The sequence below is a fragment of the Hippocampus comes genome, unplaced genomic scaffold (genome assembly GCF_001891065.2).
Source record: "Hippocampus comes isolate QL1 unplaced genomic scaffold, H_comes_QL1_v1.1 scaffold388, whole genome shotgun sequence".
Classification (NCBI taxonomy): domain Eukaryota; kingdom Metazoa; phylum Chordata; class Actinopteri; order Syngnathiformes; family Syngnathidae; genus Hippocampus; species Hippocampus comes.
The window spans coordinates 21096-34784 of record NW_017804840.1 but is presented as its reverse complement, the minus strand read 5'-3'; the positions used below and the strand labels follow the sequence as shown (position 1 = coordinate 34784).

General features: G+C 41.6%; 1 protein-coding gene across 1 annotated transcript in view; it reads right to left on the bottom strand.

Annotated features, from left to right (window-relative positions):
• Window positions 1-4596: 4596 nt before the first annotated feature.
• LOC109515887 (gamma-aminobutyric acid receptor subunit rho-2-like) overlaps window positions 4597-13689 on the bottom strand; it is a 15664-nt gene continuing 6571 nt past the window's right edge. Inside the window, exons 3-4 of the mRNA XM_019869968.1 lie at window positions 8311-8519; window positions 4597-5171 (exon numbers count right to left, since the gene is read on the bottom strand). Coding sequence (XP_019725527.1) covers window positions 4836-5171; window positions 8311-8519 — 545 coding nt within the window. The 3' untranslated portion in view covers window positions 4597-4835. The remainder of the gene's footprint in view (window positions 5172-8310; window positions 8520-13689) is intronic.

Sequence of the window (13689 nt, the reverse complement as noted above, 5' to 3'; positions counted from 1 at the left end):
TGGGTGTGTGGGTGTGTGTGTGTGTGTGTGGGTGTGCGTGTGTGTGTGTGCGTGCGTGTGTGAATAGCTCAGTTGGTAAGGCACCGGTTTGGCATACGGGGGACTAGGGTTCGATTCCCGCTTGGGACAATATGAGCACATAACATCATCCGAATGGGCAAGACCCTTCACGCTACTGCCTACCTCATACCATGATGAGAGACAATAAAACGAATGACATGCTGGCTCAGACGTCGCCCGGCCAAACTGCGTCAGGTGCTGGGGAAACAGAGCACCTTGATGAAAAATGGGCTACTGGAACAAAGCGGAGATGGGCGAGATGCGAAAACATGGCTCTGTTGGAATGCTACTACTCAAGCAACCCTAGTCAGAGGGGTTACATGCAGAGAGTTGGCTGAATGGTTACTTCGAAACCCACAGTCACGGTTGACCACGAAACAACCAGTAGCTCAGTGTTCCAACATCCACAAACGGCAATTGCTATCACAACTTGAGATTGAGGAGGTACAGCGCAGATTCCATGGTGAAGGGCCCCAGGCTGCCAGGTTACAGTATAGCAGAGATTGTTGCTGTTCGCAACACAACCTGTGAAAGTGTACTGTATGCTCAACATTACCTTCTCAGAGTAAATTGCTTGTGGCTCGATGGACGAGTCAACGAATGTTTCCTTGAATGCTTTACCTGTTATCTTGCTAAAAATCTTCCGCAAACTGGACCGCTAATTAGAGTGAAAGCGAGTTCCATAGCGCTCACGATAGGCATCGAGGACTTCGAAGCGTCCCATGGCTGGCTGCTTTCTGCTTGGCTCTCGACGAAGGCGGACGCTTTTTTGCTCTGCTCCTGCTCCTGCCCCCCCCCCCCCTTGCTCGCCACTCAGTCTATGTGCTGTCTTTTCCTAGCCTCCGCCGTATTTTTCATCCTAAAAAACAAACCATGGAATTGGTTGGCTGGTCTCTTGATGCAATCGACAAATTTTTTTCTCGATGAGAAGAGCAGGCAGTGGGGAAGACATCTACGTTATCGGCCTTCTGATTGCAGGTATGCTGCAGTTTGGTGTTAGCAGTTTCCTGTTCTATCGCAAAATCCAACCGACGGGAGCAGCCCTATTGGAAGTGAAGAAGCTGCCGGTCATTCTCGATGGTCTAGCGCGAATGTCCAACACTCAGACTCAAGCGGTGACTGAGCTCAACCGCAATTGCGGTTCTGGAGCGTCTCCGTACGATCGACAACAGCATGGAGAAGTTGGAATTCTCGCTTCGAAAAGGAATTGAGGATTTGGCTGATCGGCGCCAGTGAAGGGATACAGCCACGGACTCAAGGCCACCTGAAATTGTTGGCGGCCGTCCCTCCAAAACAAACAACGCTATTTGGACCCCTTTCCCCTGGATGGAAGGTATGCACGGAAGCTAGTGCCCCCACCATCACCCCCTCCTTCTCGGCCATGGACTGATAAGCCAGGACTGTCTTCATGAACAGACCTTGACGAAGCAGCTGCGGCCTGTTCACGCATACACAACCAGACAATCACACACGCATACACATCCTTATAATCACCGTCTTCATCGTTCCTCCTGTTTTTCCCCCGTGACGTGAACCTGATCTGCGGAGCGCTCGCCGATTGGCTGAGCAGCTGGTCGGACAGGCCGCGTGGCGCCCCCCCAACCCCGTTTCCACCCATCCCCTCATTACATGTTATGTCTTGTGACTTGTTGTAACTGTCATATGCTTGTTTCTGTGCTTAGGTTTTTTTTTTCTCCTAGACCCAAATTATCCTCAGAAAGAGGATAGTTTGAGCATGGTTTTTTTAAACCTCTCCCTCCCTAGTGGTTTCCTTTCCTGTACTAAGATCTCGGGGCGCTTTACATAGCGAGTACCGACAGGCCCTTTGCACTGTATACCATGTTTGTCATTGTTTTTTTCATGTTTCTTGTGCAGAGCGTGCCTGTTACGATAATTTCGTTGCACGAATGTGTAATGACAATAAAGCAATCCAATCCAATAAGTTCGTTGCACGACATCAGCTGAGCAACGCTGTCTTGGGTGGTGATTGAGGGGAGGTCAAGTTAGAGACAGTGAGTGAGTGGAAAGAAAAGCTCGGTCTCTTACTCGTCTCATTTCGTAGAAATTAGTCCAAATTTTGTTAGAGTATATTTTATTCATATACCCGTACTGTATCCTGCAGTTTTTGTGTTGTAAACAGTTTTTGGGCAATGTATTGTTGCACTTTGTTGCTTGTGTTGTCACACATGTATGTTATTAACATACTTGGATGTTCATACGGGACATACAGTGAAACTCCTCTACAACGAAACCTATATGGGCGAAAATACCCCCGAGTGTGAAAAAAATGTTCATGCATGAAAGCCATTCCCACTTTTCTGCTCCCCCTACAATGAAAAATCCCCCTGTTCCGTTATACCTAATCTTTTTCTCTGCTCTTGCCTCACGACGAGATTCACCACAAGGAAAACAAGCCTTCCGCAAAAATCTAATCCAACCTCAGTCAACAGCGATCTCTACTGCTCCGCTCCGAAACTGCAACAGCAACCACCACACTAGTTGACACATGCGCAGTAGTCCAGGAAGTATTTCGTTCCATTGCTAAAATGGCTACAAAACGGACATTTGCAGCTAAGACAAGAAGAGCTCTGACGCTGGAAGAGAGGGTAAAAGTGATCAAAATGAAAGACGGAGGAAGCAAAATAAAACACATTATCCAAGAAATTGATGTAAGAGAAAGTGAATGCTGATCGTAAATTTCACATTTTCTTTCCCTTTTTTTCTCTTTGTGCACAACTGTACATTGGCTATAGAGTACAGTACTGTACAGTATGAAGTGTCTTTGGGATTAGGATTGTTTGATTTCAAAAATCATTATTTTAAATTCCAATTAAAATCAGATAAAAATTAACAAATCAATACTTTTTCTATCTATCTATCAATCTATCTATCTATCTATCTATTTTCTATCATTTATTTTTTCATGAATGGATAGAAAATTCGAATGTTGCTTTACAACATAACCAAAAAATGTAACCGATTTTTGTTTTTTTCCTAGTTTTGCATCATCAAATTTATTTATTACATATTCATAAGGTGTTACAGTATTGTATACATTAGACATATTATTCATTACAGTACTGTTATGCTTCAGGTGCATTTCATAGAAGTAAAATTTGAAATCAAATTGTAGATATTGAAACTACCGGTACCTTTTTTAAAAAAGAGTATAAATGACTTTTTTAAAACAACAGACAAAGTGGAGTGATTAATATAAAAAAATATATGTTGATGTTAAACAATATCAAATAAGTATGCTCATATTTATGCACTACGTACAGTATTAGAATAAAAATAAAGAGTAAAATATACGTTTTGTGTGTGTGTTTACATCTGAGATAAAATTTGCTACAGTGAAAAAAACCCCTGTTGTGAAATATTTCTTGTTGCAAACATGATTTCGTTGTAGAGGAATTTGACTGTATACCGTAGTTGTTTCCCACAGAAGGAAATTCAGTCATAAGAAAAGATTGGACTCTGCAAATATTATTCCTTATGAGAAATACTTACTGTATCGCTCAACTTCTACTGGTCAGATCACAACCCATCTGCAGCAATGCACTGGCTAAAATGGTTGATCAACAACACTCTGGTCCAAAAACACTCAAACCACCTATACGTGAAAATAGAAGATCTCATTGATTAAACATTTTTCATAAAATGAGAACAAGATGACAAGAATCGGTCAAGAATGAAGGATTTTTGCCACTTTATGTCATGAATCAGCCCAAATTAACTTGAATTGTCCAGAAATCATCCATCCATCCATCCATTTTCTGATCCACTTATCCTCACAAGGGTCGCGGGGGGCGCTGGAGAATATCCCAGCCGTCTTCGCGCAGTAGGCGGGCGACACCCTGAACCGGTTGCCAGCCATCCGCGCTCACACTCACACCTTGGGACAATTTTGAGTGTCCCATGAACCTGCCATGCATGTTTTTGGAATGTGGGAAGAAACCGGAGTACCCGGAGAAAACCCACGCAGGCCCGGGAGAACATGCAAACTCCACACAGGGAGGCCAGAGCCGGAATTGAACCCTGCACCTCTGCACTGTGAGCGCTAACCACTCGACCACCGGGCCGCCCAAGAATAAATCCAAATGAAGAAATTCAGGATTGACAAGAATTTGAGCAAATAGATTGTAATAACATCGGTCTTTCTTTCAGATTTCCGAATCAATCATTACAACCATCATATGCCGCACGTTTCAAGAAATAATTGCATCCACTTCATTTCACAAATTCTTTCATAATTCTTTCATCGCGAAAAATAAAATCCCTTTGTGTTTTATCACATGAGAACAAAAAGGAATTACTCACCTACACTACACATTCCAGGACAATATACCTCTGACTTATCTCTGACAATCTGTTCCAAGAATGGGAAAATTTTATCTAAAAATGAAAAACAAGAAAATAATCCCAACAATTATGAGTAGATAAGAGCAAACAAATGACAAAAAAATATGTGTGCTATATATACACTATATATACACGTGTGTGTGTGTGTGTGTGTGTGTGTGTGTGTGTGTGTGTGTGTGTGTGTGTGTGTGTGTGTGCGTGTGTGAGAAGTTGCCATCCAGCACCAATTCAATGTCGATTGTATTGCATTGTAACTGATTTATGTTGTGTTCAGTCACTGTCCATGATCTTAAGCACCAAACATAGGGCCCAAGAGTCACTTTTAATTAGTTCGGAATTGTAACATTTTAATGAAGCTTGTATTCCGTCTTTGTGACATTTTCCATCACTGCAGCCCTAAACCGGGTGTGTGTTCAGCAGTAGACAGACCAATAGATAAGATTGAAGAAAATATACGACCCTGGAAAAATCATACGCGAGTATTTGTCAATGGCATGCGTGTTTTGGATGATGTTTAGGGTACGTAGACTCTTCTTCTTCTTCGTGGTGGTGGATTCACTGCTCACTGACAGGTGAACCACCATATGTTCTGTTTTTTCGGACACATCGTGCATTTCTTCCTGCTCCTCCTCCGGCACCATTGGCTCTTCGGTGTAGCCAGCAAGACTGTTGGTATCGGCCTCGCTATAGGTGCCATCTAACATTGCCATGGTTCTTGTCTGGGAAATACCACATGTGCAGGGCAGTGACTATCAGGAAAGAAAAAAAAAGCAATTATTTCATGAAAGAACAAAACAAATGCAGTGATCCCTCGCTATTTCGCGGTTCGTTTATCGCGGCTTCAGTGCATCACGGAATTTTTCAAACATATTCATGAAAAAAAAAAAAAAAAAATGGAGTACAGTACTGTATATGTTGCTCTATGTGACTCGCTGGTGACTTTCGCAGCTTCTCGTGGACAGTTTGCGGACTTTTTGCGGACTTAAAAAAATAAAATAAATAAAACCTATCTTTTTTTTATATGTTTACTGGTCACTACTTTGCGGATTTTCGTTTGTCGCGGGTGGTTTTCGTCCCCATTAACCCTTATATTATGTTGAAAAAAAATCACGTTGATTATGTTGTGGGTCATTTTGACCCGTACTATAAAAATCTACACAAAATAGTCAAAAAACAGGTTACACCAGTAACAACTTTGTTTAAGCTGATGTAAACATTCAGAAAAGAGACAGACAACAGATTTTTAATCCCAACAGTATATTTAAGAACGGTTTAGTTGAAGTTTTTCCATGTCACGTTTCTTTTTTTCATTTAACTCTTCTGAGATTTTCACTGTTTTATCTACAAAGTAATGCACTGGCAGTTGTATGTGTGCTGTCAGATTGTCAAGTCCCCCTTTGGTGGAGTTGAAGTCCAGGATCATTTGTGGCTTCATGTCTTCTCTTATGCTCAGTGATGCATCTATGTGCATTGTGCTCATTACACGAACATTTTTGTTTTTCTTTGGGCAGTATGAAACAACTGCTGCTTTCTCATTGAAAACAAAAACTGAGGAATGCAGAGGTCTGCCCTGCATCTTCAGAATTTCACCGGGTCTTATTTCTTCTGACTGTTGCCAATATATTCAGCTTTCTCTCCTGAACTTCATCTCCAAGGCCATACATTGTAAAGACGTTATGACTTTGCAGTCCTTCACTCATCTTTAGCACCACACGCATCATCTGAATCTTCTCAGATGCTCCTCCAAGTAGCTTTCCAGTATGCACTTGCATATTCCATGCAAAACTAGATTTTGCATCACAGGCTGCCCACATTTTGATGCCATACTTGCCAGAAAGATCCTCTGTCTCTGAAATATCTTCCTCTGCATCACTATCCCCGTTCAAACTCTGTGATGAAGCTTCTTCAGCTGTAAATTTTCTGGAGCTCATTTTTGGTATGTTGGTCAAAGAAATGACATGAGAAGAGTGACGAGTCAAATGAGAGAAAGTTCCTGCTCTACACATACCTGGGTCTCTGGCAGTCACTGAGCAGTCAAAACTAAGTACTGTTCATCAATTTGACATGTTTCTTTTGGATCTGAAATGCTGCTTGCCCACATTAAAGTGCCTGGGTCAAAATGACCCCCAACATCATATTTGTATTCAAACTGTGCACAGACATCCCACTACACATCAGAGTGTCCAGATTTTACACACCAGTTCATGACCCTAGATGAGGAAAAGTCAATAAATTTCATGAAGAAAAAGAAAGGATATCCAGTGCTTTGGTCAACGCAAAAACTGAAATGGGTCAAATTGACCCTTAACATAATATAAGGGTTAACCGCGATAAACGAGGGATTACTGTCCATAAAACTACCTGTGATTGTTTTTTGGGTCGAAAATACTTTTTTGGAGAGGACCCCATATTCTAAAAGTAGTATTTATTTTTGCATAACTACTGTAATATAATGCAATTTGTTCTTTGAAAAAAAATTAAAAAAATAACGTAGCATAACATCAAAAGTGTCATGGTTTTGTCTGTTTATGTCCACTAGGTGGCATTGAGGGCTTCTCCTCCAGAGTCGTACCGATATCACATCATCAGCGCTCACCTGCTTAAAAGGACTATCAAGCCGTCACTTGTTGTGGAATAATTCTGTAGTGCTCACGACTTGTTTGTTTTTTTTAAACCTTCGACGTTCTCGATCACAGTCTCGTATTTGTAATTCCTAGTTTTGCTCTTCGCTCCTTTCGTTATTCATAGTGATATTCTGTTTTTTCGGTTTTTAGCTTTTCCTTGTCTTTTCACGACAAAAGAGTTTGTGTTAACATTTCCTTCTTGCCTTTGCACGCACCTTTTGTTCGTCTCGCTATTATCCGGTTCCTTGTTACGAGCGTTTTACGTTGTACTTTTTACGGTTTTGTGTTTTGTTCTTTGATAAAAGTATTTTTGTAGTTGATCTTGTCTCAGTCTGCATTTGTGGGGACTGGTTCTGTTCCAGATTCGAGATATTCCGGAACATCACAAAAAAAAAAACAAAGCCTTAAGTGTGAAAAACAAAAGTTAAGACATCAGATATCCTCTCATTTATCCATCAAACAACACACACTAAATGTACGAATGTCAGTCATTGGTGAAAAGGACACTTTGATTCGCTCCTCTTTCATCTATAACTGCTTCAGACAACAAAGTGTATGCAGGAAAGTGGTGAAGATTGCACGATTGTCTGTGTCTAATGTGTTGTCTTATATTATTTTGTCATTTTATGTTAACTTTTCTTTTGATGGCGGCAGGGGCACCCGCCGCTCCTCTTGTTGTATGTTGTCTTGTGAGGGAAGAAATTTCATCTGTGCTGTACGTAGCACTTTTCACAATAAAGTTGTACTTGATACTTGAACTCATGACAAAGACTACAAGTATGTTTGCCCTGTGCTGGGATGGGTTCTCCTTCTTGCTATCTTAGATGCAGATATGGGATGGTCTGTCTTTGAAATCACCCCTATGATTTACTGGCCATCAGTTCAGGTTCTACCGGTCATTTTAGAATTGTCTGTGACAGACTTCAACTCAACATGGGCAATTGTTTCGGTGTACTAATTGTCGGAAGTTATTCACGCAGTCTGCCCTTTTGTCCAACCTGTGAGCTGTCTGTTAAAAAAAGGTTGGAAACCAAATAACAGTTCCACATCTCCATGAGAACCAGACCAAAAGACATAGGTATATAATGTTTGTCAATAACCAAAACATGCTGTAAAATGTTGGCTAAATAAAGCTGTTTCAATATCTGCTCATTTTCCACGATGTTGGCACGAGAGAGTGGGGGATTTCTCCTTTCATTAGCGACGATGTTTAAGACATGACACTTTCACATCGTGCCAAACAAACCGGGTGAGACAAACCAACCTGGGATCGTGCGCGCTCTCTCATTTTCCGTTCCCGACGGTCCTGGACAGTGGACAGGTAGTTAACTGCAGCATACTCCAACACCGATAAGAAGACGAAGACAAAGCTGACCCAGAGGTAAATGTCCACTGCCTTGATGTAAGATACTCGAGGCATAGATGCATTCACACCAGTGATGATGGTGGACATGGTTAGCACAGTAGTGATGCCTAGACACAAGATACAGAACATTACATTACACCTCACGTTTTGAAACGCCGCCCCTCATGTTCATTCATTCATTCATTCATTCATTCATTCATTCATTCATTCATAAATAAATAAATAAAGCAGATTCTTATTCATTTTAATGTTATTTAATATTATTGGATGGCATGCCAGACGCTGTAAAATTATGCAGTTTGCGTTCCACTGAAACAGTGGTTATTAAACTATGACACATGTACATGCAGCAAAATACCCCGCAGCAAGCCTGTTCCTACGAGCTCAAACAGTTTATTGACTGCGCTCAATCACAAAGTGATCTTAAACTCTGTGAGGGCTTCAGCGAGGTGCTCAAACAGTGCAAGTTTGCTAATGGGCTATCTTGAATTGGATCCAGAAACCTTGAAGCGGAGGAGACCATAGACTCACTATTGCCGGAAATTAATTAATTCAAGAGACCTGAGAAATGTACTTCTATTCAACAGTTTATCATCTTCAGACAAATATCGGTCAATTCAATCAGTAGAGACTGCAGAAGAGCTTGTAGTCACATGTTGATATATATGTTGCTTTTTTGAGTTTGTTTGTTGTGAGTACAGTGGTTCTTAACCTGGGTTCGATCGAACACCAGGGGTTCGGTGAATCAGTCTCAGGGGTTCGACGGAGCCTCTGCCATGGAGTTTAAGACACACCTGACTCAATATGTCATTTAGTTATGACACGCCCGCTTGGCCATTGCTGGCTGCAGATGATCACATTACTTTGCTTGTCCAATCAGTGCTGCGGGAAATTTAGTTCGCTCAGTAGTCGACATGTGACTGATGAACATGAACAACATGGATTCACATGCATCACAGAACATGATGGGACTCTGTGTCCTATCTGCATGATTTGTCAGGCCAAGTTGAGTAACTCTCATCTTGCACCGGCAAAACTGAAGGAACACTTCTTGAATCATATTTTTATTTTTCACTAAGGGTTCGGTGGATGTGCATATGAACTGGTTGGGTACGGTACCTCTAACAGGGTTCAGAACCACTGCATTAGTACTTAAAAAAAAATTATTTAATCAGAAAGTATGCAAGTAAAAGTTATATAATTTAAAAAAAAGATTTTAAAAATGCATTTAAACAGCCTGGATAGCACAACAACGGGCAAAAATCTTCACTTTGTCAAAAAAATTCCAGTGCCTGCTTTTTGGGAAAAAAGCTCACAAAAGGTGGTTTGAAAAGAAAGCTGAAAGCTTTGGCAAAAAAGGAACACACAGTTGTGCCCTGAGTGTGTGAGGTTTACTGGAACTTTGCATTTTATTGTAAGCCAGTCAAAAAACATCACAGACAACAAGCAGCATTAAAAAAAAAAAAAAATCATTGATGCATTTGAAGAAATAAAAAAACACATTTAAACGGACACAGCAAAGTATATTGTTTGGGCCATTGTCCGGACTCTCAACCCAAAGCCACGTCAAATGATAGTTGAGCCATGCGTCTTCAAAAAATTGCCAGTGTAGGAGGATTAACATCATCAATACTAAAATTGTTTCATAAAAGGTACTACCCCCATTGCGAAGACTAACTCCTGAGATCCAATTTAGAATGTTAACCTGAACCTTCAATCTGACAATGCATCCTCAAATAACGAATGAAAATTCATATAATTTTCCTTTATGATTAATAAAAACTGTTCATAATCTTGTACACCATCATCAAGTGAAACACAACATGATAATGCCTTTGGGACTGAGATGAAGTTTGGCTCAACGTTCAGAGTGGGAGTACAAAGAGAAGCCTGGTAGTCAAGGTGTGAGTAAGTGTTGCACTCTCTCAATTAAGTCTATATCTTGTTTTAAATGAAAGGACCACACCTCTATTGCGTACTATAATCCAGGTCTAACAACGAAAAAAAAACAAAAAACAGCAAATATAAAATTAAACTTTACGAAGTCTCTCTGTTATTGTCGAACAACCGTGAGTCAAAAACGACATTACCACTGACTGTAATGCCACCCACCTGTAAATCCAATGTTGGGTTAGCGTAGCCGTAATTCACAACAAATAATTTTTCAACTACTATTTCCAATTGTTTGTCACTAGCCTGCTGATAAACTGTGTCCAAATCTGACTGGATTTAAGTCATTGACATCATCATTATGACTGAAATAGCCGTAAAGTTTGGCATCATATATAAAGAGCTTCGCATAAAGCTTTCTTGCTGGCTCTCGACGAAGGCGGACGCTTTTCTGCTCAGCTCCCCGTCCTACCCCACCCTCTCCTTGCTCGCCTCTCAGTCTACGTGCTGTCTGTGTCTAACTTTCCTAGCCTCCTATCGTACTTTCACCCTCAGAACTAACCATGGAATTGGTGGCTGGTCCCTCGATGCAATCGACAAAATTTTCTCGACGAGAAGAGCAGGCAGTGGGGAGCCTACTTGCCCCTCGGGGACATTTGCTGCCGGATACGCCCTTGATCCATGGAGCAAGTGGAGAATGGTGTGCCTGTCAATACTGTCCGTTGAGGATGTGGAAGACATCTACATTATTGGCCTTCTGATAACAGGTATGCTGCTGTTTGGTGTTAGCAGTTTCCTGTTCTATCGCAAAATTCAACCGATGGGAGCAGCTTTATTGGAAGTGAAGAAGCTGCCGGTCATTCTGGATGGTCTGGCGCGAATGTCCAATACACAGACTCAAGCGGTGACTGAGCTCAACCGCAATATGGACGCGGTTTTGGGGTGTCTCCGTACGATTGGCGACAACATGGTGAAGTTGGAATTCTCGCTTCGGAAAGTAAATGAGGATTTGGCTGATCGGCGCCAGTGAAGGAATACAGCAGAGAAATTAATACAGGTAAGTGTTGATGTGGCTTGACATCCTCTTCCCAAGACGATGCATGTATAATCTACGATCAATTTGACGAAAGAATTTAACACACGTCATCGATTAGTTCTACCAACAGTTAACATTAGCATTACTACACCTTGTGACGAATGGTTTATTCATAAAGGTACCATGCTTCATCCATCCGCCCCCCCCTCATCACGTTATGTCTTGTGTCTTGTTGCAACTGTCATATGCTTGATGTGCAGGGAATTTTTTTCTCCTAGACTTAAATTATCCTCAGAAGAGGATAGTTCGAGCATGTTTTTTTTATCCCCTCCTTCCCTAGTGTTTACTTTTCTCATCTAAGATCTCGGGGCGCTGTACTTACGGCGATTACCGACAGGCCCTTCGCACTGTATCCCATGTTCGTCTTTGTTTTTCATGTTTCTTGTGCAAAGCGTGCCTGTTAAGTCCAATTACCCCCTGGGGATGAATAAAGTTTTCTGAATCTGAATAAAGAAATCACAGTATGGCCAAGTACAGACCCACACCAAATGTTGGTCAATTAATTCTGAATTTCTCGTCAGATTACTTTTTCTGCCCAAAGACATACAGTATACCTTGAACCAATCAAGACGTTTTCCAGCCATGCCAATAAAGTAAGTGTAAGATTAATTGTAAATAGCTTATCGCTCTCTGCTTTTCCATATATAATCAGGTTACTACTGCCACCCTACAATGACTTCATTTAAGTACAAAGCAAATTGGAAAGTAAACGGTAGGCAAATCAAAGCAGTTTATCATGCTGACGCGACCAGATGGTTTCTGTTCGCAGCCTCTGAAATAAAGATACCAGCCTCAAGGACGTCGCGCCTGTGGAGTATCAACAACTGCAATCACAAATCGCTGACCTTCAGTATGACCCCTCTAACCACTCAGGAATGTATTGTCTGTATGTTTCCTCCACCCCTTTGTAAAACTCCCTAAAGAGAATAAAAAGTGAGCGCAGTTTCTTCAGAGCTGTCCCGAGACTGTAACGGCACAAAGAACTGTTACACTCTTTGTTCGTTCTCCTCGCGAGAAAAGACAACTCTGCTTGACTCCTAGTCTCTCTTTGTGTTTGTCTTAAGGGTCTGATTGCCTGCCGGACGTGAAAGTGAGCATATGCAGGATCTTCTCATGAGACACTCTATCAAACAGTTTATTAATAACCAAGTAAAATGCATTACCACATGTGCATGAGATGCAGAAACAAATAAAACACATCGTCTCACCATGCGTCCAGGAAGTCAAATGACTGAGGTGGGCCATTGTCCAGTCTCTTGCCACCAAGTAATGCACCTTATGACCCGATGCGCCTTATGTATGAAAATGAATGAAAATGTTTAAAAATAGACCCATTCACTGATGTTACATCTAATAATATGGTGGGCCAAGTGGTTTGAAAAATATGATACCTGTCACCCGTCGCTATCTCGAAGCTGTCACCATGGTTGCTACAGCTCAACTGAAACCAGACATGTATTTCATCTCAGGGTGCACAAAAAAGAAAAACAAAAAAAAAAAACAGACCCAAACATGATCATGACAGAAAACTTAACTAGATACAAGAAAAGACTGAGTTTGTGAGAAATAACCATTGCCTACCTTAGTGGGAGACCTGACACTGGGAGCAAGGGACAGATTTTTGTACCGTGTGAAGAGCACAAACATCATAATTGGAACCTGCATTTTCTGTAAGCTCAGCTTCCCCTAAAATGTCAAAAAGTAAGTGATCAAATATGTGTGTACGGACAATTGTGTGGACATGTCATTGACTAAATATGCGCTACAACGTGCTCAACCTATGTTCCGAATCAGCTTCTTATTACTGGTTACGACGCGACTCTCTTGTCATTCATTCCCGCAGATTCGCTGTGCTTTCAACTGTGTAGACGCTGAACGTCGACAGCGCGGACGCTGGGCGTCGAGAGAGTTCAGTGTAGGTTGTCCCAATGCATTGAAACGAGACGAATCATTGGATAAATGCTGGTTTTGTCCCGCCCATCAGACGCTCAGCGTCTGGGAGTCTACGGACAGTGGGTGTTTATCGGCTGGCCCGTATGCTCAGCTTTTCTGCATGATGATTGGATGATCTGTCTGAGGCTGAATCTCTTTTTGATTGACAGAGAAATGAGCCAATCACCGATCTTATGGTGACGGCATCCTTTTCATTTTTTTTTGAAAAGGAACGGAGAGGAGAATTCACGAATAAATAAATGGACACATTTGATGATGTAGGCCGAAATTGAGCTTCCCCTCCTTGACAGACCAGCATCCTCCACTGGTATGTGTGTGTGTGTGTGTGTGTGTGTGTG